Source organism: Ictidomys tridecemlineatus, chromosome 2 (genome assembly GCF_052094955.1).
Source record: "Ictidomys tridecemlineatus isolate mIctTri1 chromosome 2, mIctTri1.hap1, whole genome shotgun sequence".
NCBI lineage: Eukaryota > Metazoa > Chordata > Mammalia > Rodentia > Sciuridae > Ictidomys > Ictidomys tridecemlineatus.
This window is the reverse complement of record NC_135478.1, coordinates 202,876,069-202,900,820: the sequence shown is the minus strand read 5'-3', so window position 1 is coordinate 202,900,820 and position 24,752 is coordinate 202,876,069. Positions and strand designations below refer to the sequence as shown.

Here is a 24,752-nt window from a genome sequence, read left to right as displayed (position 1 = left end):
TTTACCTTGAGGGAAGGAATCTCATTAATTTTTGAAAAATTGTTACGAGCAGTGCATTGACAAATGGCATCTCAGTTTTAAGCAACTCTCTGTCTTAGTTGTTAATGAAACTAAGAGGTCTGCCTCTTATTCCATTGTACAGGCCATTACCCAGGGTTGAAAATTTCAGTACATAGGCTAAGTCTTTCCCCATATTAGTCTTTATTTTCCCCAAGAGTTTACTGCAGTGTCAGGGATCCTGTCGTGTTCTGCTTTACCAATTACTTACCCCTCTTTGCAAAATGAATAAATTTAAGCTTATTCTCTAAAAGTAAGTTCCTTTTTGAAAAAAGAGGGTTTATGACCATGGTATTTCTTCTAAGCAAAAGCTTTGATAAGGTAGTTAAATGACATTTAAATGAGCAAGAAAGAGTGTTGCATCTGCCAGTTGATCAGTATCATTAAGAAAAACAGACACACTGATCTTTACCTCTGGGGGAACTGCTTCACAGATCAGGTGGATCATTTTCAAGAGATCAGGTGTTAAATTCAGTGGCCAGTGCCCACGTTGGTATCTTTGCCAGAACAACATTCACAGTGTCAAATGAAAGGGCCCAGGCCCTCTGGCCTTGTTCTGTGAAGAGTGTGCAGTGAGTAGATCATGAACATAGAGACCCTCCACATCACTGCTGTCGCCAGCTGGCAAGGCTGAGGAGATGAGCTGGGTTCAAGGAGCTGTCTGTATGAATAACTAAAAAAGCAGTGAAGAAACCACACAAACACAAAAATACCTTTTTCTTAGTTGCTGGGGTCAGGGACAGCTGTGCAACCACTGGAAAGAGGGCAAGGGGAGCAAGAGAGGCAAGCAAGAGAGCAAATACATCCCAAACCCCTCTATTTATTGGGGGAAAGACATTCAATAGAAAGTTCCACTCAAATAAGGCAAGGGATTGGGTTTCGAAGGGTGGAGTCTCGCTTGGTGATGTCTTGTGGTCAGCAGATGGACTGACATCTTGGCAAGTCATGCCCATCTCAGCTGCTGTGTGGGATCACAGGCAGAGCAAGAGGAAAGGCACACTTCGGTCACACAGCCCAATAAGCATGCAACACCAGACAGTCCTCTCATATGCTCAAATGCACATAGCTCACACACAGCCCATGCATGGCTTATGACACACTCTCATTTGCTCTGCTTCCAACTTCCAAGGGGCTAAGCACATAGGCCCACAGTGTGTGTTATTCAATCCCATCACTATATAGAATGAAAGTGAGGGACTGGGGCTGTAGCTAAGTGGCAGAGCACTTGCTTAGCATGTTTGAGGCCCTGGGTTTGATCCTTAGCACCATATAAAAATAAACAAAACAAAGGCATGCTGTCCACCCAGAACTACAAAAAAAAAATTGTTTTTAAAAGAATGCAAGTGAGGAATATTCTTAAATGTATTGGTCTCTGTATTTCCTTTTGAGCTTTTATATGGAAATCAAAATCTTCATTGAATGCTCCAATAAATAATTAAATCTATTTCATCTCTACTCTTTATGTCCAGCTTTCATGACCTAAGGCATTAATAAATTTCAGTGAAGAATTTTATAGATATATTTAGAAATCAACCCATAGAAATGAAATGTAACTTGCCTTGCCCTAGTTGTTCTACTAGCAGATACGTCAGTTTTAGAAGTTCTCTTTTAGAACTTTAGTGTAAATAAAAACAAAACCATGCATTCCTACTTTATAAGATATCTTTAAAAAGACAAGGACAAGTTTCCTTCCAATTTCTTCAGAAAAACAAAGAAAATTACATTGTCCCAGGTGTGTGTGTGTGTGTGTGTGTGTGTGTGTGTGTGTGTGTTTCTTTAAGGACCCAGCACTTGAACATAAGATGTTTTGACTCAAAAATGGTTGTTTATATACCCTTTTCAAATTAAACAGAACCTGTGTAGGTATAACACACATTGTTATAATCAGTCCTGAACAAACGTTGTGTCCCACATTGTCGCTTTCTGCCTTACAGAAAGTGGCCAAAACCGCTGTAACCCTCCTCTTCCTTTTTACATAATCATTTTCTCCTCCACTCTCCCTTCTGTTTTCAACTTGGGCAGTCTTCTATAGTCTGACAAAGAACTCTGGATCTACTCTTTGTCTGTCTTCAGGAAGGCTGAGAAAATTTAGGTGAGTTTTTGAAGCAGAGTTAGTTGCAGGTTAAGTGGAGAGAAATGAAAGGCACCATTTCGTCTTTTCATTGGTAGCAGGGGAAAAACTCTGTAGGTCAGCCCTGGCAGGCCAGTGTAGCTGTTCTAACCCTCCTTGCCTCGAGTTCACAGTCAAGTTCTTCTTAGATTGGACATATGTAATGTTAAAGCTAAAACAATGCCAAAAAGTCTATTTGTTTCATGTTCCTCGTTTCTGAGATGCAAATAGTGTCCTAAGCAAAGAATAGAGAAAATATCTTGCTTGATATTCATGGTCCAAGACTGCTTTTCAATACTTAATTATCTTCTCTAATGCTTTTTCTAATAGAACACAGATAAAGTGTATGTGAGGGTGTGTGTATGCACACGCGCGCATGCACATGGGTAAGGACTAGAGAAATGTGTAAAATTTTCATGATTTAAATAGCAGCATACCATTATTTTCAGTTCTCCTAAAAGCATTTGTTTGAAAGTGGCTCTTCGTATAAAATTCTCTTCCCATACACACTCTGAATTCGGTAAGGATTATTTATGTCTTGTCATCTAGATTTATAATTTTAAAATTCCTTAGGACTTGCCCCAAGAGTTTCTATAAACAACCAACTATATTTTTTTCTTTATAAAAAAATTAATGTGGAATGAGCATAACAGTCTCTTGTCCCTCATATCTGCTATATTTCTCTGACCCTTTATGAACATAGAGGCTTACTGAGTACACCCTCACCATCCTGGACACAATTCCTTTAGCCTGAGACAGATCCCCCACCCAGTGGCTGGGATGGAGCACTGAAATCAAAGGAGAGCCTCACCACTCACAGCAGCATCTCCCCATTTACCAGAATATCCCTTGATATATCACTGGGAATCATTCTAAGACATGGGAAGTCCCAATTTCAGCCACTTTGAGAACAGCTCTCCATTTTTAATGCCTGAAGTTTCCTTGCAAAACATCTATAATGTTTCATTGCTCTAAACTGTTCCCTTTTCTGAATTTCCTTGAAAGTACTCCAACCCTATCCTCTCACATGGCCCAATGTCCATCCTTCTAGATTAAGATGTACAGCCATCCAAAAAGATTCTCCAGCTACCCTTTGGTAACTCCTCTCATATACTCTCCAGCCTCTGGAAACCACTGATCAGTTTTCTGTTTCTATAAGTTTGGCTTTTCCAAAATGTTATATAAATGAATGTTTTTAATTCAGTTTTTATACTTAGGATAATACATTTGAGATTCATCTAAAATTTGTATGGCAAATAAATAGTAGCCTGACTCAACTTGTGATGACTAGTTTTGAGGTTCAATAGAGGGGACCTATAATTTGTTTAAAGAGGGAGGTAAGAAAATAACACCAACTTAATGATTATTCAAGGGAGAAAGATCCAAAATTTATAAATGTAGATGAGTTTATAAAAACTAATCAAATTGTGGAAATTATACATGTATACAAATACAGGAAAAGGAGTCTCTAGTACTACTAAAAACCACCTGCCATACTAGATCAAATACAGCAAGCACATCCTTTCAAATGCACAGCTGAATCAAGAAGAAGATAAGTGAATTCTTCAGTAGGGTGAAGAAAGAAGAACAGAGTGTTAAGCAAGTGCTAAAGTTTCAGTTGCCCTAGAGTTTTTTTGTTTTTTGTTTTTTAATAAGAACATAAAAGCAAAGGTTTAGACCTGAGAAAGAACATAGGAATTGGGATTCTCCACACAGAGACGCACTTCAGTAATACAATTCAACTTCTGTAATGGGCTAGGGTAAAAGGAAAAAAAAATCTACTTCCAACAAAGAGAGCCTGCAAGAAGGATTGGTTTGTGCCAGCCTTATTTCTAGATGAAGATGAAAAAGTTTCCCCTGAGACTTCCTACAGATTTGGCTTAAATTTACACAACTTGGCAGGGTTTCAGAAACCAGCAGCAAGAACTTGGAGTGCAAAGGTCTTTAGAGAGCCCCAGAGCTCCTGGCAGGAACAAAAGAAAATCCCTATGGAGAAGTACATTCTCAACCCAGGTTCCTGAGGATTCCCACAAAACAACCTTAACTGAGCATGAGCTCACAATCAAAAGTTATAAAGTATGTTAGATAACCTCACTGGGGGTAATGGTCAGTAGCAAAAGAAATAAAAATGAACTCTCCCCTCACCCAGAACTTCAGATATTGAGAATTATCAGATATGTTTTTATACCTAAATGTAAACAATTTAAAAATCAAATTAAAAACTTGAACATGAAATATGCCTGAACAGGGAAAACAGCATATTAGATGCAACCAATTAGAGAATTAATTGAAATGGAAGATGACTCTGGAGTAACTATCCAGACAGGAAAACAGAGGGACTAGCAAACAATATGAGTGTGTAACAACAGAAATTTAATGATATGTCATTGCATTAGAGTTAGGAAATGATAGAAAAGAGAAAATTGGGGAAAGAAAGTATTCACAGGATAATGGCTAGGATATTTTTTCTGAAATTGATGAAGGATATGAAACTTCAAATTCAAGAAACTTAATGAATACAAAACGGATTAAATGAAAAGAACATCTTTCATTGTAATGGTTGAACTTATAAGGGTTGGGGGGGGGAGAACCTAAAGGTAGCAACAACTGAAGAAAGCCTATAGGATAATATTTTCAAAAGGTGAAGGAAAAATGGAATAATATACTCTGCCAAATTATTATCTGAAATGAAAACAAAACGGAGAATTTACCAACAAATTATCCTCTTAGAAAGAACTTATACAGTTTGTATTTCAAATGGAAACAAACAAAAAACAAGAATGAAGCATGAGAAGGAAGATGATTTGATAAATTACTAAATATAGATAAATAAAATAAAATAATAGTGTCTAGTGTGTGTCTTTATAAACATAGACAATAAAAATAAAATGCTAGACCATAATAAGAGATGGTACAAGTTTCATCAGATTTAAAGCATTGTAATGTTCCTGAATTGTTTTCCAGGTGAGTAAAATTAAAATTTAACTGTAAACTTTTAGTTAGATAACCAAAGTTAAATGTTGGGAGGCTGAGACAGAAGATCACAAGCTCAAGAAAAGCCTCAGCAGCTTAGTGAGGCCCTAAGCAACTTAGAAAGACCATGTCTCAAAATAAAAAATAAAATGGGGTCTGGGGATATAGCTCAGTGGCAGAGAGCCTCTGGGTTTAATTCCCAGTACCCAATAAATAAATAAATAAAAGGTAAGAATCATTGACTTGGAAGTGAAAGCATAAAGTGTGAAGGTTCTTCAGATATCCTTGATGGTTAAAAAAAAAAAAAAAGGCATGAAGCCACCCTGCTCCAAGAGAGGCCACTGCTAGCCATAAGTCGGGTACTAGTGCTTGGTGCCCTTGCATTATTCAAAGGTGGAACAAAATATGTAGTAAAGTTCAGAAGACTAAAGTGAAGTAGAACTTTTCTATGATGAGAAATATTGCCCTAAAATGCAGCTGCACTTCATAGACAGCAGTAGTCATAGAAGCAACTGTTACAGTCAATAAACTGAACTGTGTGATGCTATTAGCTTGGAAATAGAATTTAAGGTAGGACCAGGTTTATGGTATGTATTAGCCAAATGCAGGCTTACTGAATGATAAGTCTAATGAAGCTTCCGTAGGCATATCGAAAAGCAGTTGTACCAGGCCTCAAGCTTGGCAGAATTGCAACTTCTGTCTTCAAATTATGATCAACTTAGCATAAAATACCTTGCTGTCCAATCTTTAAAATGTGCTTGCCCTTTCTATCAACTGACCTGCCTTATTTATGTCTTCTTCAAATCTATGCCCACACCCAAATCTTTTCAATATGTAAGAAATGTAGAGACTAGGTAACAAAATACTGAGCATCACATAGAGAATTAAAATCCCACAAGCCATGAACAATAGCCTAGACCTTCTGTGGTCTATCCCCTCAGTCAGTTCACATGTTGCTAGTAAGGCCTGTGTGGCTGTTTGCCTGCTACTTTATGTTTATATCTACCACATTTAAAACAGTACACATCAGGTTTGTGTAACCATTGATTTTGTTGGCCTTTGTCCAAGTCTTATGATGATTTCTTAATGTCTTTCTATAAATTCTCTTTTGTTCTGCTATGAAACTTCCATTTTGAAAATCACAAACCTCTAGTTGAAAAGTTCATGTAAAGTCCACATTGTACAGAAGCACATATCTTTAGTGTCTCCAGACAAAAGAAAAGTCTTAAAGTTTAATTTAATGTTTGCACTTTTGGGCACAACTTGAAAGAGGGCCTGAAGAAAAAGTTGGAGTGAACCATTGAACCATTAAATATTTTTAGCAAAATGTGTTTGCCTTCTGCAGGACATATGCCCTTTAATTTTGTAAATATTCTTTTAAAGTAGAGATGATTTGTGGTTGTAACCGAAATAATACTTAATCATAAAATTTTTTAAAATCCTGTAATTTTTTTCCATATCTATTGAAAGTTGTTTACCAACTATTTTTGTAAGAAGTGTAACTTTTTCCCTTCTCTTCCCAACCTCTCTTGCAAAGATAGAAGTGAATTTCTGCTGTTGAATTCAGCAGCTATCTAATACTTTATATGCCTGTTGAGCTATGTGATATAATAGCTGCATGTTTAATAATGTGTTTTGCTGTATAACCCATAAAATGATGATTTATGTCGATGTCAGTTCATCTGTATACCTGTACTACTTGGAAAGTGTTTATTCGTGATTCTAGTCCTGTGGATGAAATAATTTGTCAGTGTTCTCCAACTTGTAAAACTTACTACAAGAGTTTAAGCTCCTCAGGAAATAATGAAATAGGAAAAAGAGTTAAGGATCACTACTAAGTATATGGAAATATAATGTAGAACTTCTAAAACACAAGATGGAAGACATTGAATTTTAAAACTTGATTTGAAAAAAAAGATGGGAAAAAGAAAAAAGGTAAAGGAGGATAAAATATAATACAAAATTAAGTGGGTAGCAGTAATTCCAAAAATATCAGGAATTGTTGAGAGCCACAGCCGAAGGGGCCCCAGCAAACTTCCAGCTGCCAGCAAACTTCCAGCTGCCAGCTGATGATTGGCTCACAGCCGCCCCAGCAACTTCTAGCTGCAAACTGATTGGCTCCTCTGTGGTGATGCTCATTGGGCTGTTTCCTTGCCCTTTCAGACCACGGAGCTGCTCATTGGGGGACTTTTTTGGCTCTGCCCACACGAAGGGGCGGGGGGAGGCTTATGGGAAGCCAGTGGTGGCAGTTGGGCTCTGAAGGTTTTTCCTGAGGAGCTGTTTTGTTTCGAATGTGTGGTTCTAAAAATAAAGTTCGTTTCTTTTGACAAGTGGCTCCCACTCCTGCTATATCAATGTACACAAATTGCTCATCACTCCCTGGTTATTTTTGCTGCAGCTAGACTGCGGCAAGGAATCACAAAATGTAAAAGGACTAAACTTTCTTCTTAGAAGACAGGGATTATATAAAAATTAAGACAAACTACACAATATTTACGAAAGAAACACCTTAAATTTAAGGATATAAGACAATAAAAGTAGGTAGTTGACATAAGGTATGCCAGGCAAATACTAAGTAAAAGAAAGCAGAGGTCATTACATTAATAGGAAATAAAATCCCAAACTTTGGGCTGAGAATATAGCTCAATTGGTAGAGTGCTTATCTTGAATGCCGAAGGCCCTGGGTTCAATCCCCAGCACCCAAACAAACAAAACCCCCAAACTTTAGACAGTTTTATTAAAGAAAAAAAAATCACAATGTAAGGATTAAAAGTTTAATTTACCAGGAAGGTATAACATTGTTAAACTGTTAGGCCTTTAATTACACAGATTTGCAATATATAAAACAAAAATTGATAGTCTAACAAGGAAAGATTGAAAAAATATACATCACAATAGGATATTGAGGACAGTAATCATTCTAACAATCTGATAAGCCACAATTAGAGTTTCAGATAAAACTTCTAATTAGGATAAAATGTAGATTCCCAAAAGTGTCAACCCACACTACTTACATGGATTTAGCAAGTGGTTCTTACAAAGTCCTTATATAGTTTGTCATTTTATAATGTCCTTTTCCTGTAAACAAATTTCTCTTTGCCAGGAAGAAACATTTTAAACCAAACTATTGGAGCTGGAGATTTAGTAGTGACAGAAAACTTGCCTAGGATGCAGCAGGCTCTGGGTTCAATCCCCAGGACCACAAAAACAAACAAAAATAAAATAAATCAATCTGTTGATCTATTTGTAAATAAATAAACAGCCATCACAGTAACCAAACATTGAACCCATTTGAATCCTCTATACATGAAGATTCAGAGCAGTTCCTTAGACTGGATCTATAAGGTACTGTCTTTCTTTGCTTTTTTTCCGTTTTGAAACCTATATTCATTACCTCCTTTCCTTTTTTTCAATCCTGACCACCTCCCCCCATAATAATTTCAACTCAATACTAATGAGTTTCATGAGGAGAATTGTGTTGGTCATTGAGGAAAGATGTTTCTTTACTAATTGTGTGCTAATAGCTTGGAGGCTTTCCAAAAAAAAAAAAAAAAAAAAAAAGCCCTCTCAACCTCTCAACAGAAGCAACTTTCTCTCACCCGCTCTTAGCTGTCTCTGAGGATCAAAGCACATATGCACTGTGTTGCACAAACTCAGGGTCCATGGCTGAATGCCCTTAGAGAAGCTGGATTGTAACTGAGCAATCCATTACCATCTCTGACTCCTCCTTACTTTATACCACTAGAAAATGGGGACAGTTACCTTGTGGACCATAATAAACATGAGATTGTGAAAAATGCCTGGAAAAGTTCCTGAGTAGCTATTATTAGGAATACTCTTCTTATCAGTATTATGTTAATCATAAGTATTTGATTGCTTCCAGCAGAAAAATAGAGACTCCCTGGAAACCAAGGCAGGACTGGGCTGAGTTTTGCTGCCTCTGGTTTGAAAGCTTATAAAAGACTTCACTTCTGTCCTTTCTTTTTTTTTCCTTTCGATAATCTTGAGACACATATTTTCTATCTACTGTTGTTTTAAAGGTCATCTTGAATTGATTCTGCCCCATATCATTTCAGCATATCCCCTTTGTTAACCTGTAATATCATGACGGCTGGTATTTGACAGGGGCACTTGTTTCCATACTTTTATATTCAATGCAAGAAAATATAAACTCTTGAAGGATAGGTAATTTTTAGTAACTAGAGATTTTAATAGCAGTACTATTTTAATTCTCCTAGTTATTTGGTATTAATTTCCTATAACTATATCCAGATGTGTATGCAGTATGTAGATCCTATGAACAAAATGCTGGCAACCATTTGGTAAATTGTCTCTGAAATTTTTTTTCTCTGGACTTAGTTTTATTCATTCTGAAAGTAGCAACCCTTTGCTTAGAGTAGAAACATTTTAAATCATTGGTACTGTGATACCTAATGTCACTGATACTAGAGTAAATGTCAGTTTGAGTAAAAGATACTCTGAGAACCAGTGTGAATTCAGCAGGTAATTTAAGTTGTTTTCCTGGCCAGTCATAACTTGAAATACAGAAAAATTACATGATCCTTATGTCTTATTTGGTAGATTTTCTGCTTTGGTCTGATTTCTTTTTTTGCTTGTGTTTTCAGGCTCAGCTATGTGAATCATGCAGAAGATCTGGCCTCTAAGCTCCTACAGTGTTCCCCAAAGAACAGACTATCAGCACAGGCTGCCTTGAGCCATGAGTATTTTAGTGACCTTCCCCCACGGCTATGGGAACTGACTGATAGTGAGTATGACACATCTGCATATCCAATCAAAGTACTTTATTATCTATAGAGAACATACATGTAAAGAGATTCATTTGCTTATGTGTGCACAAACACAAGATCATGGATATATGTGTTTGCATTTTGTGTGTGGGGGTGGGTAGGTGGGGAGGAGGGAGAGAGAGAGAAGGAGCACGTGAGTGCACAAGAGCAGGGACGGGGGACACGTGTATATATATTTAGTGGAATCCTGCCATTCAATTTCTAGCTTACCAGACACAGGAAGAAAATGGATTCCTTCTTTGCTATCTCTGCTCTGCAGTCTGCAGCTGTGCATCTTTGTATTTGATTATGTGTGTGTCCAAAAAATGATCTGAGCAGTCATAAAGGAAAAAGGAAAATATGATTTACATATTTAGTGCTTTATGCATACAGTACTATTTTAACTGGCTGCAGTACACAGCAGAGAAATGATTCATTTCTGTTTAATTCTCAGAAACCATCTTGGTTGTAACAATAACCTTAAAAAGGACTGCTATTCAGTGAGCTGAGGAACAGAGTTGGCAATTGGCTAATGCACTGAATTGACATGTAAAGACTGAAGACATGTAATTCATTTTAACTGCACATGCTCTTGGTATTTGTACAGACAGCTCTTCTCTAGATCTTTTAAAACAAAACACATTCCTGGGTGGGTTTGTGTTTTGTTTTTACAAAAGTATTCTTTCTTACACAGGCTTTTTCAATTACATTTAAAATATTTGGGGGAGGATTTATGGCTGGGAGGATCTCAGCTTTCTTCCCAAGTGTGAAACAGAATTCTTGTGAAATTTTGCAGAACACTGTTGCAGTAGGAATATTTTTGTTCAATGGTGATGCATTCTTTTTAAATGCCCATTATATTTTTTTCTCATACTCTTCTGATTGCCTTAAAATAACATACTGCCTATATGCACAAATATTTGTGATATGTGTATTAATCCTTGTGTATACAACATTTACAGTAGACACAAAGTTAATTTCCTTTGTCTCTTGAATTTTAGTTTTTTCCCCTCCTCTTTGCAGCACTGGTTTCTCCTTTACAGTAGCCCTTTACTTTATAACTAAACCCCAAGTAACAACTCCTGTTGAGTATTCCTACCCTAAATCATTTTGCTATCCCACACTTACTTCCAACAACTTTTTTACCTGAAAGTGACTATAGGTATATTAATCTACTACTCCCCTTGTGCTTAGCAAATTCTCATTAACATTTCATATAGTCCCTGTCCATATTTACTCTATATTCTGCTCTACTTCCTTTCTAAAAATCTACCCACTGGCCATCATTATAACAGTTATTCCCCCAAATAAAAAAAGAAAACATGAAATTTCTATGGAAAATAATGATTTTGTGACACATCTTACTATACTGAGGAAAAAAAAAACAGACGTATATAGGCTCATTCATTTACTGCTCGCCACACTCAAGCATATGGCTTGTTTTCCCTCTTTAGTGGAACTTGTAACTTGATATCACTCCTCCTTTGTGACATCTCAATCCCATCTGACTTGATGATTGAGTTTAAGCCAGGATTTTGATGGACTATGAATTCTGAATTCTGTAGTAGTACTTTTCTGCTAATATGGACTTATTACCCACTTGCCACTTAGTTTATCAGCCAGTGGTTAAATCCAGTTTCTATCAGTGAGTAAATGCCTACACATTATCACTCCACAGCAGACTGCCAGCGGAGACAGCCTTGTCCCCATCATTAACAAGCACAATGTATGCAGAACACCAGAGGGGAATTAAAACCACAAAAAATACCTCAGGGTGGTATTTTTAATATGAGAATTTAATTTGTAATTTCACAGATTAAGAATTTTGGCTGCATTAATCCCTTTATCAGCTCACAGCAGGCTATTTGCAGAAGCATAACCATAAGGCGATATTCATTGGCAGAAACACGTCTTTGCATAACGTTAAACATCAGGAGCAGTGAAACCTTTTGAAGGGGGGAGAATAAAGATGAAAAATCATTATATTTTTAAGGCAAGATTCTACTAAATGCCTCCGGTAACAATTTTGAGTTACAGAAATGCTATTTCTGTGTCTAGAAGATAATCATTATGAAGCATAAATCCAGTCGCAAGCAAGGACAATCCCAGTGTTAAATACTACAGTCATTTCCATTTAGAACAACTCCTCTGTACTTGTAAACATGTTTACAAAACAAAGAATTCCCAGGTTCAGAGACTTTGAGCATTATTCCTTTAAGTGAAATGACTGGTTTTGGTGACTCTCTTGTCTGGGTTAATATTCTGCAGACTACGTTTAGAAATTCTTAAAATTAAGTTTCGTGTTACTGTAGTCTTATGAAAGTTCTCCATCTGACTCCATGGCAGCCTCAGTAGCAGCAGCTGAGAGCCCTCAAGTGCTTCTCTTCCAAGGGGAGTTGGAAGAAGGTCCACTTGGGAGGAAGAAGTGTTGCAGAATCAATAAATGGATTGTCTTAGCAACCAAGTCATTGTTCAGACTCACCAATTCCAGGAACCTAGCTGTCCTCATCAGCTCAGACTGCTATGACAAAATACCAAGAGTGGGTGGCTTAAACAATAGGCACTTATTACTCACAGCTCTGGGGACGGGAAGTTCAAGATGAAGGTGCCCACAGAATGATTCCTGCTGAGGTCTCTCCCTCTGTCTGGCAGAGGGCCTGCTTGCTGTGTCCTCACAGGGTAGATAGAACACTTCTCTCTTCCTCTTCTGACAAAGCTGCTAATCCCATCACGAGTGACCCACCCTCTTGCCCTCCTCTAATCCTAACCACCTCTGTAGGCCCCATCTCCAAATAACATCACGTTGAGGTTTAGGGCATCAATTCCAACAGGTAGTACAACCAGGTTAAAAGTAGAAGACTGTAGGCATGGTGACACATGCCTGTAATCCCAGCCACTCAGGAGGCTGGGGCAGGACAATCCAAAGTTTGAGGCCAGTCTCAGCAAATTAGCAAGGTTCTAAACAGAGTATGAGACCCTGTGTCAAAATATGAAGGACTAGAGATGTAGTTCAGTGGTTAAGTGCCCTTGGGTTTAATCACCACTATCATACTAATCATAATAATCATGATAATTTTAAAAAGAAGGCTGGGAACAAAAATATTAGTGCCCCCTAGCCTTCTTGGTGTGCTTTGATCTGTCAGGCCCTTGAGAAGAGCTTCAGGGTTATTGTAGCCTAGGTACTGCAGGGAACGGCAGCTGTTCTATAGAATTGTATAAAGAAAAATGTGTTATGCTTATGCTAGACTCTTATTTGCTTTGGAAGAAAACAATAATGTAATATTTTTGATATTTGACTATTCCTTAAAACCTCATCAAGTTACTGATGTGAATGGAACTCTCAGGTTTCTTTATCAACTTAGAGGCCCACGTAGAAGAGTACCCACAGAGGTCTACCTGCATGAGTCATTTCACAGAGGCTTTACCCTCAGGAGCCAAATCTCAGAAATGGCTGCAGTTATATAAACACAATGTGAAAGTTTACAAGTTCTAGTACTTATAGGTCCTGAGGGGTGCACTGCATGCCTGTAGTACAGAAGTCAGGGAGCACAGTCACCAAGAGGAGGGACACTGAAGTCAATACCTTTGGGTAGTCCAGGGTTTTCTTCCAAACAGATTTCCCTTGGGGAGTTTTAACTGGCAGATTTAAAGCAAACAGACAAGAATTTCTTTTGTCTTACTGTGACTGGCAGTGGCTACTACATATGTCCCCACAGTCCATGCAGGGTGGGAGGGTCATGGGGCCAGTCCCGCAGGCCATGCCTGGATGTCCCCTAGGGAAGTAGTCATCAGGGAGCAGCTATATAGGACAGGTGCCTGGATGGACCAGATTGAGGAACTAGAGTGGGGGATGTGTAAGAACTGGAAATTGTGTCAGGACGACTGAGCCCTGCTTTTCGTATGAGAAAATTCAGCTTATGTTCAAAATGGATACTGAAGCACATTAAAACTGAGCATTCATTGCAGTTGCACAACACCAAAATTTAGAAGTAATGTATTGGTGGAATTATAAATGTATCAAGCAAGAATAAATGATATAGTTACCTGGGGTCTGGCAGTTCAAACTGGCTAATTCCACTGGCACCCTATCATTCTCCCTCTGTCCTAAAACCCCAACAGCCTTGCCCCACTTCTTCACAAAGATTTAATTGCAGGAAAGTAAATGGAGGGCTGATTTAGAAGAAATTCATTACTTTTCCCAAATACACCACAGGGCATTCTCCTGTGTATACTATCAAGTTACATAAATAATTGAGGCTGAACTACCCTTGTCAAAGTAAATGAACAAAATACACTTCATAGCACAGAGTCCTTGATTTTATTACATTCATTTGCTAATTCACAAAACTCAAATTCAGTAAAAGAAGGCCAACAAATTGGTACAGTCTAAAGAAAACTGAGCTGGGAATCAGACCACCTGGCTTCTCGCTTCAGCTCCAATGTTACCTAGTAGGGCAACCCTGGACAGGTGCCTCAGACTCCCTGGACTTCAGATTTCTCATTTACAGATGGACCTTTCCAGATCTGTAGTTTTTCCTGCATCATCTTACATATTATCCTAAAACAACAAGATGCCACTATGTGACTCCGTGCCATTATTTCAAAAATAAAAAAAGCACACCCATTTCAAATATATCTACATCCTCTAGGACAAACTTCTATTCTGTCCTGAGTCCTTGCAACCAGGCCCTTAAGTCCACAACTCCTGAACTTCTGTTTTCAAAGTTTCTGATGTCTTTTCCCAGGCTTCATCATTTTATATATATATATATATATATATATGTATGTATATATGTATATATATATTTGTAGATGAACACAATACCTTTATTTTGTTTATTTATACATATATATATATATATATATATATATATATATATTTGTAGATGAACACAATACCTTTATTTTGTTTATTTAGTTTGTTTTTTTTTTTTTTAATGTGGTGCTGGGCATCGCACTCAGTGCCTCATGCATGCTAGGCAGGCACTTTAATACTGAGCCACAACCCCAGCCCCCCAGCCTTCATCTTGATCAGCAGAATTTAACATGGTTGGCCACCTCCTCCTCATGGCACTGCCTTCTCTTGGCTTCCTCTTAAACTCTCTTGTTCATACTGGTTTCTCTTCTGCTAGACCTCTCATTGTTCCAGTGTCCTGAGGCTTAATCCTCAGGTCTTTCTATCTGCATGCACTTCTTGGAGCCCTGATGATCTTATCCAATCTCAAGATTTAAATATCATCATCGAAACATGGTTCTATCTCCAGCTCTACCTCCTCTGACTCCAGACTTTCGTACCCAAGTGACTGCGTTACCCAGTGTACCCAAGTGACTTGCGTACCCAGTGTCTCCACTAGTATCATCAAAACTGAACTCCTAATCTTCTCCCCAAACTTACTCCTTGTGAATAAATGGCAATGCCTTTTCTCACACTTTATATCCAATTCATCCACCAACACTGTTGGTCGTACCTTCAAGAAATACCCAGGATCATACCAGTCCTCACCTCACTGCGATCACCCTGTCCCAAGCCACTTATCGTCCTTTGTTGACCTTTTGTCACAGTAGCCTCCTAACTGGTCTGCCTCTCTTCTGGCCTCCTCTTTTTGATGTTTGTACTTTCTCTTCCTCTAGAGGAAGGTCCAGGTCTTGCCCTCTCTCCTCCTTTTCATCCCTGCTCAAGTGTCCTGTATCAGGAAAGCCTTTGCTGACGTCCTTCGACCCTCAAACTTCCAATGTCTCGTCCCTGTTCTGTTTTCCTCCCTAACACGTATCACTATTTATCATATTTATTTGGTTGTTTTCTGTCTGTCTCCTATGGCCAGAACCTGTAAGAACAAGAATTTCCTTTCATTCTGATTTGTGGGACTCAGTAAATACTTCTCCATTGAGTGAAGTGAAAGAATGGCATAAAGAAAGGGCAAAATATGTTGTTTCCAGATCCAAGTTAATTGTTCTAGATCTGAGATCTGTGGGAGACCTGAGCTGTGGTTCTGAGGGGAAGGCAGACTCTCCCATCCTGTGTGTGTGTGCGCATGTGCGCACGTGCCTGTGACCACTTGACATTTCAACGATAAGACACTATGGCAATCTATGTGCTGCACATGAAGATTGACATCTCAGTTTCTACTTTTTTTTTTTAAAAAAAAGATCATTAGCATACTTATAAGTGAAAACTTTTCATTCTGTCCTCAGTGTCTTCTATTTTTACTGTCTCAAATGTGAGATTACAACCAGAAGCTGGAGAGAGCATGCGGGCCTTTGGGAAAAACAATAGTTATGGCAAAAGTCTATCAAACAGCAAGCACTGATGAGCACAGCCCTCTCGAGAGAGCAGGTAAGATGACCTACTTTTACTTGGAAGGTAATATTTAATAGATATTGAATGGATCCTTTGAATGAAATATTTCAGACTCATTTTTTTTCCCTGAAACTATCTTACGAGTCCCTTGGGTTTATTATGGCATTTATCAGACATTCTACTGAGGCAGAGTGAATTCAGTCATTTCCATATTTCCAGACACCTACTAGAAATTCCCTATTTTCAGGTACATACTAGAGTCTAATAACCAAAATTATATTTTGCCTTGCACTTTAGTTATGTAGTCCTAAGTGAACTGTTTGATTCTTGAGCAGATCATCTTCTCTGCTCACACAATCTTCATTGAGGTCATAAAAAGGTTTGCTCTGAGTTGTATCTAAGCCACAAACCTTCTTTGTTTGGTCCACACACTCTGAATTGGTTGCTCACATTTAAAAATTGGGAGATTTTACACAAAGACTCGATAGATTTCTAGCTTTCCTGGAAAAATCGGCAATTCTGGCAATACTGCACTCCTATTCCTGCCAGATTTCGTGTGTGACCCAATCATGGCTGACTCCTATGGAGAGGATGTAAGCTCCCCTGATGAGCTTAAGTACCATCTGAGCCTCTTTACCCATTTCTGATTTCTCTCTGGCTCCTGGCAGAGACTTTATCATGATGAAGTTTCTCCTTTGCACTATTTCAATTTTTGACCTGTACTATTTTGCAGACAGGAAGCATAATATAAACATGGTGAAGTCTAGGTGATATACCCTGTCCCAGTCATCATATGTGCTATATAGCGACAAACAGGAGATGACAACTTCTGGAAAGACTTTTCTTGATTGCCAGATGGAAATATATGGGGTTTATGTTTGTTTGTTTTTAATTGGGGAGGGGGGTTGGTTTTCTTTGTTTCTGTTTTTGGAATTCTGTGTGTGTATGTGTGTGTGTGTGTGTACACACATGTGTATTTTCCCTTTTAATGTAATATCATACTCTAAAGCAAATAAATAAGTAACTTGCCCTTGTAGGCAAAACGTTTTATACTGATTCAAAGTTCAATAATTGTTCAAGTGAATTGGAGATGTATACAGTATTACAGGAGGCATTCTTCCTTCCTCTTTTAATTTGAAATATGATAAGAGGCTAAATTGACAGCAAGCAAGGTAAAGGCAGTGAATTTAAGTATGCAGATTTTTCTTATGGGTGATCTACCAGTACTTTGAGCTTTTTTAAGACTTGCTTTTATGTGCCCTCAACATGGGGGCCAATGTAGGCCTCTCAGGGCTGTGTTGGTGGTGTATGAATGATTCAGAGGAAAGAGAACCCTAGATAAAATATGGTAAATGACAGTCAAAAGATGTTACTGTTAAACTTGAGTAAGACTTCTCCTTCTTCAGGCTGTTTCTCCTCATTGGATATAAAGTTATCTAGAAGCACAAGTAACTAGATAGAATTTGAGCTCTTACTCTGAACTTTGATTGACCCAAGAATCAGGCTGGTTTTGACCAGTTACGTCCTCATTCTAAGAATGTTTTGATTCATGAGGATTGTGGTATATGCTTTTTAAAAGTATTTAACCTGCATTATCATAATGAGTACCCCTGGCTTTATAAATCCCTTAGCCAATTTGGTGGAACAAAACAAAAAGTGGACATTATTTGTGCTCTGCCTCCCACACGCACACAAGCAACCCTGAATTTCAGTCACAGTGCCATGTCCTTTCTTGGCTCTTTTGAGATCTCCTGACCTTAGCCTGGCTGTCAAAGCTTCTAGGATGTGTTTCAGGTCACCTCATCCTTGTAAAAATCAAATCAAGCAAACTAGATAGAGCATTGCCCAGACAGTCTCAAAAATTGCTAATGTTTGAAAGGAGATTTTTAAAAGATGCTGAGAACTTCAGTCCTCAGTATTTGAAAGTCTTTACAAAAATGCATTTTCATGGCAATATGATTTTTAAACTAGATCTAAGGTTGTATCTGCACAGTGGAAGCTTTTTCTCTACAATTACTTGACAGCAATGCTAATTTTTTCTCCACAAGTTTTGTCTTTTCACACCAACTTTTAAAGCTTGGATATTATTTTTGTTCTAGCCAAATACCTCAGCTTGAGTCAACACAATGTGGAGGAAACATCTCAATTTTTCTCCTCTCAGAAAAGCTGCAGGAAAGCTGGATTCTAACAGTTTTCTGTCAGTCAACAGGAAAAGAAATCGTTTTAATTTCTCATCTTTGTGGGTTTTAAAATTTTAATCAAATAGGGCTGTCTTAGAGATCAAATAAGATAGCCAGTTTATTGGCCTCATACAGCATATGGAATGGCCTCACTCTGACCAGCAACTAATTATTAAGTTATAGACGTTATAGAGCAAAATGTCTACCTAAATAAGGCATCCTTAGAGGAAAAATGTGTGATTCCCTCGGCTTTGATTTCTTTATTGTTGTTGAATTCATTTGCTGTTTAGAGCAGACTGTGGCATCTTAAATTTCCCTTGAATGTCCCAGTTCTTTGTAAAGCCCAGAGAGATTGAGAAAAAGGAGGGGGAAGATATTGGGGGCTCAAAGAGGCTGAATGCAGACTAGCATTCTAACCATTCCTCTCAGGGGAGTTATAGGGAGGTACATGTGGCAGGCATTGCATCCCTCCGTCTTCCCAATGATGGAGGGTTAAGTAGGAAGGAATGTTTCAATCCTAATTTTTCTCCCATACCTTAGTGTCACATTGTTTTTTTCCTTGCAAACTGAGATCACTTCAATTATTTCTTTAATAATGCTGGATTTACATAAATTGGCCTTAGTAGAAAAGCTAATGAAATGCATTTTGCTTTTCAGCAATTCGTTTTAAAAACTTATAGTGAAATTAAATAAAAAGAAAACCACAAGCTCCTAAGTTAAAAATGGGATAAGTGCCACTGTTCATCAAAATACTGTGCCACATTTTGTTATCCTCTAAAGACAGCTTGTTCCCACTCACCACCATTGAAAATAAGACCTTTCTAAAGTCTGAGAAAGCCTTAAACATGAATAGAATTTCCCTAAGGACAAGGCCAGAAGCTATGTTGCATATCACATCCATTAGTATCACTTGTATTTGAACAGAGTGATACCAGACATACCCCTCTCTTGAACTTAATTTTCCAGTCATTCTGAATTGATATAGGAAGTGCTTGGTCATTGTCTCCTTCTTCTTTTACTGAATTCAAGGAATAAGAATGGCACTACTCTTTAGACATATGTTTTGTAATTTTCCTGAAACAGTAGGTACTCTTTTCAATCAAGCAATTGATCTTTAACCCCCATTAAATTCATAGTTAATCTATGAATATCTGTCTACTGTGTTAAAGAATTTGATTCAAGTGCAAGAGGTTCACTGTGTGCATACCTTGGTGACCCTCTCCCCTCCTTTTAGCATGTTTTCTTTGCTAGTCCAAAATTATTTAAGAATTGCAGAATGATGGAAAAATGGCTATAGAGAATCACTGCTTGACTCAGTCATTAAGCAATGATTTCTTAAAATTAGTCTGTCAAATAAAGAGAATAGAATACATTGATTGCTCAAGAAAATTTAATTAAATAAGGTAAAGGGATTTTTTAGGAACCAGATTCTAGACAGAGCTTGGGACACCAGACCCCTGAGGAGTTCTTCAAATCCAGTTCCTGGTGCCCATGAATCTGCATTCTAGGATCTCAAAGGGATGTTGATGCAGGTAGCATTAGATAATGAATTCCCCAGCACATAATGCAGGAATTGTATATTTATGCAATAAAATAATCACCTATTTTGGGTCAGGATAAAGACAAACTAGGAAAATAATCAGTGCTTTATCACATAAAATTAAGCAGTTCCTTGTTACTTCCTTCCCTCCTGCCCTTTCTGCCTTCTTTCTTTCCTCTCCCCACCCTCCTTCCCTCCTTCCTTTCTCCTCCTTCTTTCCCCCTCCTTCTTTCCTTCCTTCCTCTCTCCCTCTCTTTCCATCTTTCCTTCCTCCTTTCACTTCTTAAAGAACAGAGTTGTGTTGTCCAACATAGTAACCACTAGGAATATGTGCCTATTTAAATTTTAATTGATTTCAGTTAACTTAAAATAAAATATTCTTTCCTCAGTAGCAGTACCACACTTCAAGTGCTCGAACCTGCACATACAAGTCACCACTTTTAGGGCGATACACAACATTTCCAGGATCACAGGACAATGTTCTACTGGACAATGTTGGTGAAAAGCATTTCTCCCGCCTACGTTTTATAAAGTGGAATCAGGAAGAGAAAACTGAATTAAGTAAAAATGTGTTTCATTTCCAGATTAAGTTCCATTTTGTGTGAGGAGGAGAAAGATGAGCAAAGAGATAAGAGCCAAAGTGAGAGGGATAGAGATGCACAGCTGAGAGTGTCAGAGCGCTATGCAGACACACCAAGCCTAGTGCCCACGGGTGGGGACAGGAGAGACTGAGACAGAGCTGGTGTCAGAATCTTTCAGGAGAAGGTGACCAGGTCAGGCTTCCTCAGTTAGCAGTGGTCTGTGAAAAGAAAGATGGGTTGATAGTCTAAGTCGCCTGGCATGTCACTCGGAACCCAACAGTAGCTTTAAGTTTATCTGCCATCTCAACTCTGGAAACTGTTCCTGGAGAAAGAGCCACCTATTGCTCTCCTCCGTGCTGTGACATTGTGGTGGCTCACTTTTTCAGTCCCTACATCAACTCACATTGCTTTCATCTTCCCTTCACTTTGTGGCTTCAGCTGACTTGTTTCTGCTTATTCATGGATCCTGCTCATTGTCATTTCTCTTTGTCCCTCTGCCTCTGGGACAGTCTGCCACTGAGTTCTTTTTGCCTCAGATTGAAACTGTCCTAGAGAGCAGCTCCGATTGCTGTAGGCATCATCATGAGCACGCAGAGAGCAAGGCTGCCGTGTCAGTCACCCCCATATGAGCTGCTGGCCGACCTTGGGCTGTTGTAGGTCAGTCTCGGAGCCCTGAGGCCATCAGCTGAGCTGTGAATGGGGTGGACAACCTGTCCTTAAGGACCCCTCAGAAAAGGGCTCTGTTCTTAGCCATCCTGGAAGCTTTCATGAAGCTGAAGAGCACCTTGCCTGGCCTGTGTACTGTGAGGTAATAATCAACAAGTATAGAGGGAAACCCCATTTTTAACAGAGTGATAATATCTTCACTGCATGACATTTAAGATCTTCACTGTGTCATATTTTGGGCTATTGACTAAAGAGTTTTAAGTCATGTGTTTTCTCAACCACAGACACGAAAGCAGATGCCACCCAATAGAACTTATCACCATATGAAAAATTCAGCTGTTAAATCTGGGTTTCTTTCTAGTTTTGGGGTTTGGTGTTCGTTTTTTGTTATTGTTGTTTGTTTCGTTTTTCCCTGAAAGAACTGGTATTTTCTTCATGACTCTACAGATTTTTTTTCCTATCAAATAGCAACACTTCTATTATCTTTATTGCTTTCTATAGTTGACAAAAGTTGCAAAAATAGGAGGCAGAGGGAGAAACAAACCCTGATGTTCCTGGTTGATACCTGGTTGGTGTCATTACTCCCACATTATCGCAGATTAAAAAATGCATCTTCCTTGAGAAATTGACAGTGCTTTAAACCACAAATGCATTGTGTATATTATGAACACAAGATCGAGAAGAGGCCAGGATATTGTTCAGTTTCCCGTCTACTTCCACCCCTTGACCTTAGCTTCTCCTCTATCCTAGGAGATAGCCTAATAGTATTCTGTGTACTGTGAGGTTCAAATCAGGATCCTTTCATGTCTTTTAAACTCCAATGCAAAAGAGTAGACTATAGAAGTTTGTCTCTTCTATAGTCTTCTCCCTTCTCTGCCTCTACATCCCTCCTCTTTGGGCCACCTCTGACCTGTACTCTACATCTCCCCAACCCTGAATGGGTCAGCAAGGAACTCTCAGGCCTTGACTACCTAATCTGCTTAATGACGGGCTAGTCTTGTTACAAAGAAGAATAAAAATAAAGTTATCTTATTTTCACTCAGAGTGTATTTATAAGCTACATAATTTTTTACATGGACACGACCTCAGGTCTACAGAAGAGTTGCAAGAATAATATAAAAAAAATTTCCGAAGCCCTTTTCTTGCTTTTCCCAAATGTTCACATTTCCCCGTGTATCCTGTCTGCTTCCCCATAGTCATTCTCTCCCTTTTTCCTCCCCTACCTCACACACAAATGTGAACACACATAGTTTTGCTAAACCCTGTATGTTATTCACACAAAGCTATGTTGACTTGAACTATTTAATTGTGTTTTTCTTAAAAACAAGGAATTCAGAATGATGTTTTTTAAATTTAAAATAGTGATTTTTTTTGGCCTTGCTTTTCCTCTTCCATCCTCTGATTGAGGGTTCTAAGAGGCAAAATGTCTAAAAGAAATGAATCTGGTTTCATGCTCCACAAAGTGGTTCATCAGTCCATGCATCCTCAAAAAGAGACTATATTTTTGTGATTCAGCATTTCCAGATTAGATGAATTTTCAATTAGAGGGGGCCAGGGAAAATAGCACTGTGGCTTTCATCTTCTGGTTTTTTAAAACACAGATTAATTTTTTAGGGACTATTTAGCCTACAACATAATATGAATGAAAGATTCTTATAACTAGTGGCCACAGGATGTGGTGTGGCCCGTAACCAAGGTATCCACTACAGTGCTTGGCTAAACTATTAGAGTTAGCATTTACCTATAGTACATGGCTATAATCAGCTCAGGTGTTCTATTTTTCCTTTTCATTTAATGGTGATTCTTATAAATTTGGGATACAGAGGGAATCATCTATGTCCTAAGTGCACTATATTGTATTATTAATACCAGGACAGCAGCTGAGTCCCAGTAGACAGTCTTTGTGGTCTGCTGGTACTCTAAGAAGTGTCTGAGCATAAAAGGAGGCTGTTTGAGTTGAAGTGGGCTGATGGTCTGGGATGACATTTGAATGCACAGAGGACAATGTCTAAATGACAATGTTGAGACAGGAAGGCAAAAAGAAGCTAGAAACTATTCCCATTGTCCCACAGATGCTCATCACTCCCAAGATATTCTTCAAATGGGATCTCTGGGTAGAAATGGGGAGGAGAATCAGGAAAGGCCAGACATTAGAGCCCTAGGAACAAAAATACAGATTTTCAGGTCCTTAGACACATTAAAATTCTAGACAGAGAGCAAACATAATGCTATAACAGAATGTATTTCAATAAAAAAGTTAACATTTTAGTTAAATTATTACAAGTGTGATGAACAAAATGTTTGCAATGCTCTGAGATGCTTCTATGAATAAAGTTTTTAAGAACATCAAATTAGTTGTGCAAATGAATAATTTACTCAGTCTCTTTTGGAATTTGGGATAGCTGCTTCTTCTTCTTCTTCTTCTTCTTCTTCTTCTTCTTCTTCTTCTTCTTCTTCTTCTCTCTCTCTCTCTCTCTCTCTCTCTCTCTCTCTCTCTCTCTCTCTCTCTTATCTCCCCTGCCCCTCTCAATATACTACATAGTCAAAGGAGTAATTTTCCAACAGTGCTAGAGTTGTTAAGATAACATCATAGATTAATCAAAGAATTGCTTTTCCAGCTAAGGAAATAATATATAAGGTCTAGAAAAATAATAATACAAAAGTTGGAGAAATTGTCAGAAATTCCTGTTATAATGAGTGTCACCATGTATGCTGAACATGGGATTAAATACTGTACTGTTTGCTTCCATACATGGTTGAATTTTCTCCCTGTAAAATATTACCATTCTTTTAATATACTTTGCATTATGTATATAGTGCCCTTGGATTTTTAATTGCTCTGGATTATCATTTTCAATGTAATTAGTAAAATGCCCTCAATTACATGAAATAATTGCTGTAAGTGGGGCTATTGGCCTAATTACTATAAATGGGGAAAGATCTGTGATTATCATGTGCAATTAAATCATGTACAGTATTTATTTTACATTATTACATACAATGGTGTAATGATAACACATAATTATGTTGTATCATCTCTTGGTCAACAAATCTACTCCATATAAAGATACCTAGAGTTGAGACCCATTGCCAAATAAACAACCTACTGGATCTTTCTTCCTAAAATAATTGAGTTATTCTGTGATCTGGTGACCCACTATGTTTAAATGTAATTAAGTAAACTGATTCTGCACAGGCAGAATAAATCTAGAAGGAAAAAAATTTTTTTTACCTCCATTAATTCAGAATGCCCAGATTATCCTATATTGTTGATGTCAAGAATTTAATCCTCCCTGAGCCTAGTACTAACCTCTACTGTACCTGTTTGCTTTTATATGAATGTGTAAAAGTCAACACCCTTAACTAGTTGCAACATTCAAAATATGCCTAGGAAAAAAAGAGAGCTTTGCTTCACTGTGACAAACCTTATAATCATCCCTAGTTTACAAATGCACACTTAACGAGCTTATAGCACATAATTAATTCTGCAAAGGATACTGTTTGACAGAGTGGGATTATGAGAATTGCATATTGATAGTGGCAGGAGAAATAAATCTATT

General features: G+C 38.1%; 1 protein-coding gene across 4 annotated transcripts in view; it reads left to right on the top strand.

The window, feature by feature from the left end:
- Positions 1-24,752, top strand: part of Cdk14 (cyclin dependent kinase 14) — a 701,075-nt gene that overhangs the window by 599,976 nt on the left and 76,347 nt on the right. For all 4 annotated transcript variants that reach the window (XM_078040445.1, XM_005334679.5, XM_021732783.3 and 1 more), the window contains 2 exons: positions 9,766-9,905; positions 16,120-16,261. In XM_078040445.1, the coding sequence (XP_077896571.1) occupies positions 9,766-9,905; positions 16,120-16,235 (256 nt within the window). In that variant the 3' untranslated portion in view covers positions 16,236-16,261. The remainder of the gene's footprint in view (positions 1-9,765; positions 9,906-16,119; positions 16,262-24,752) is intronic.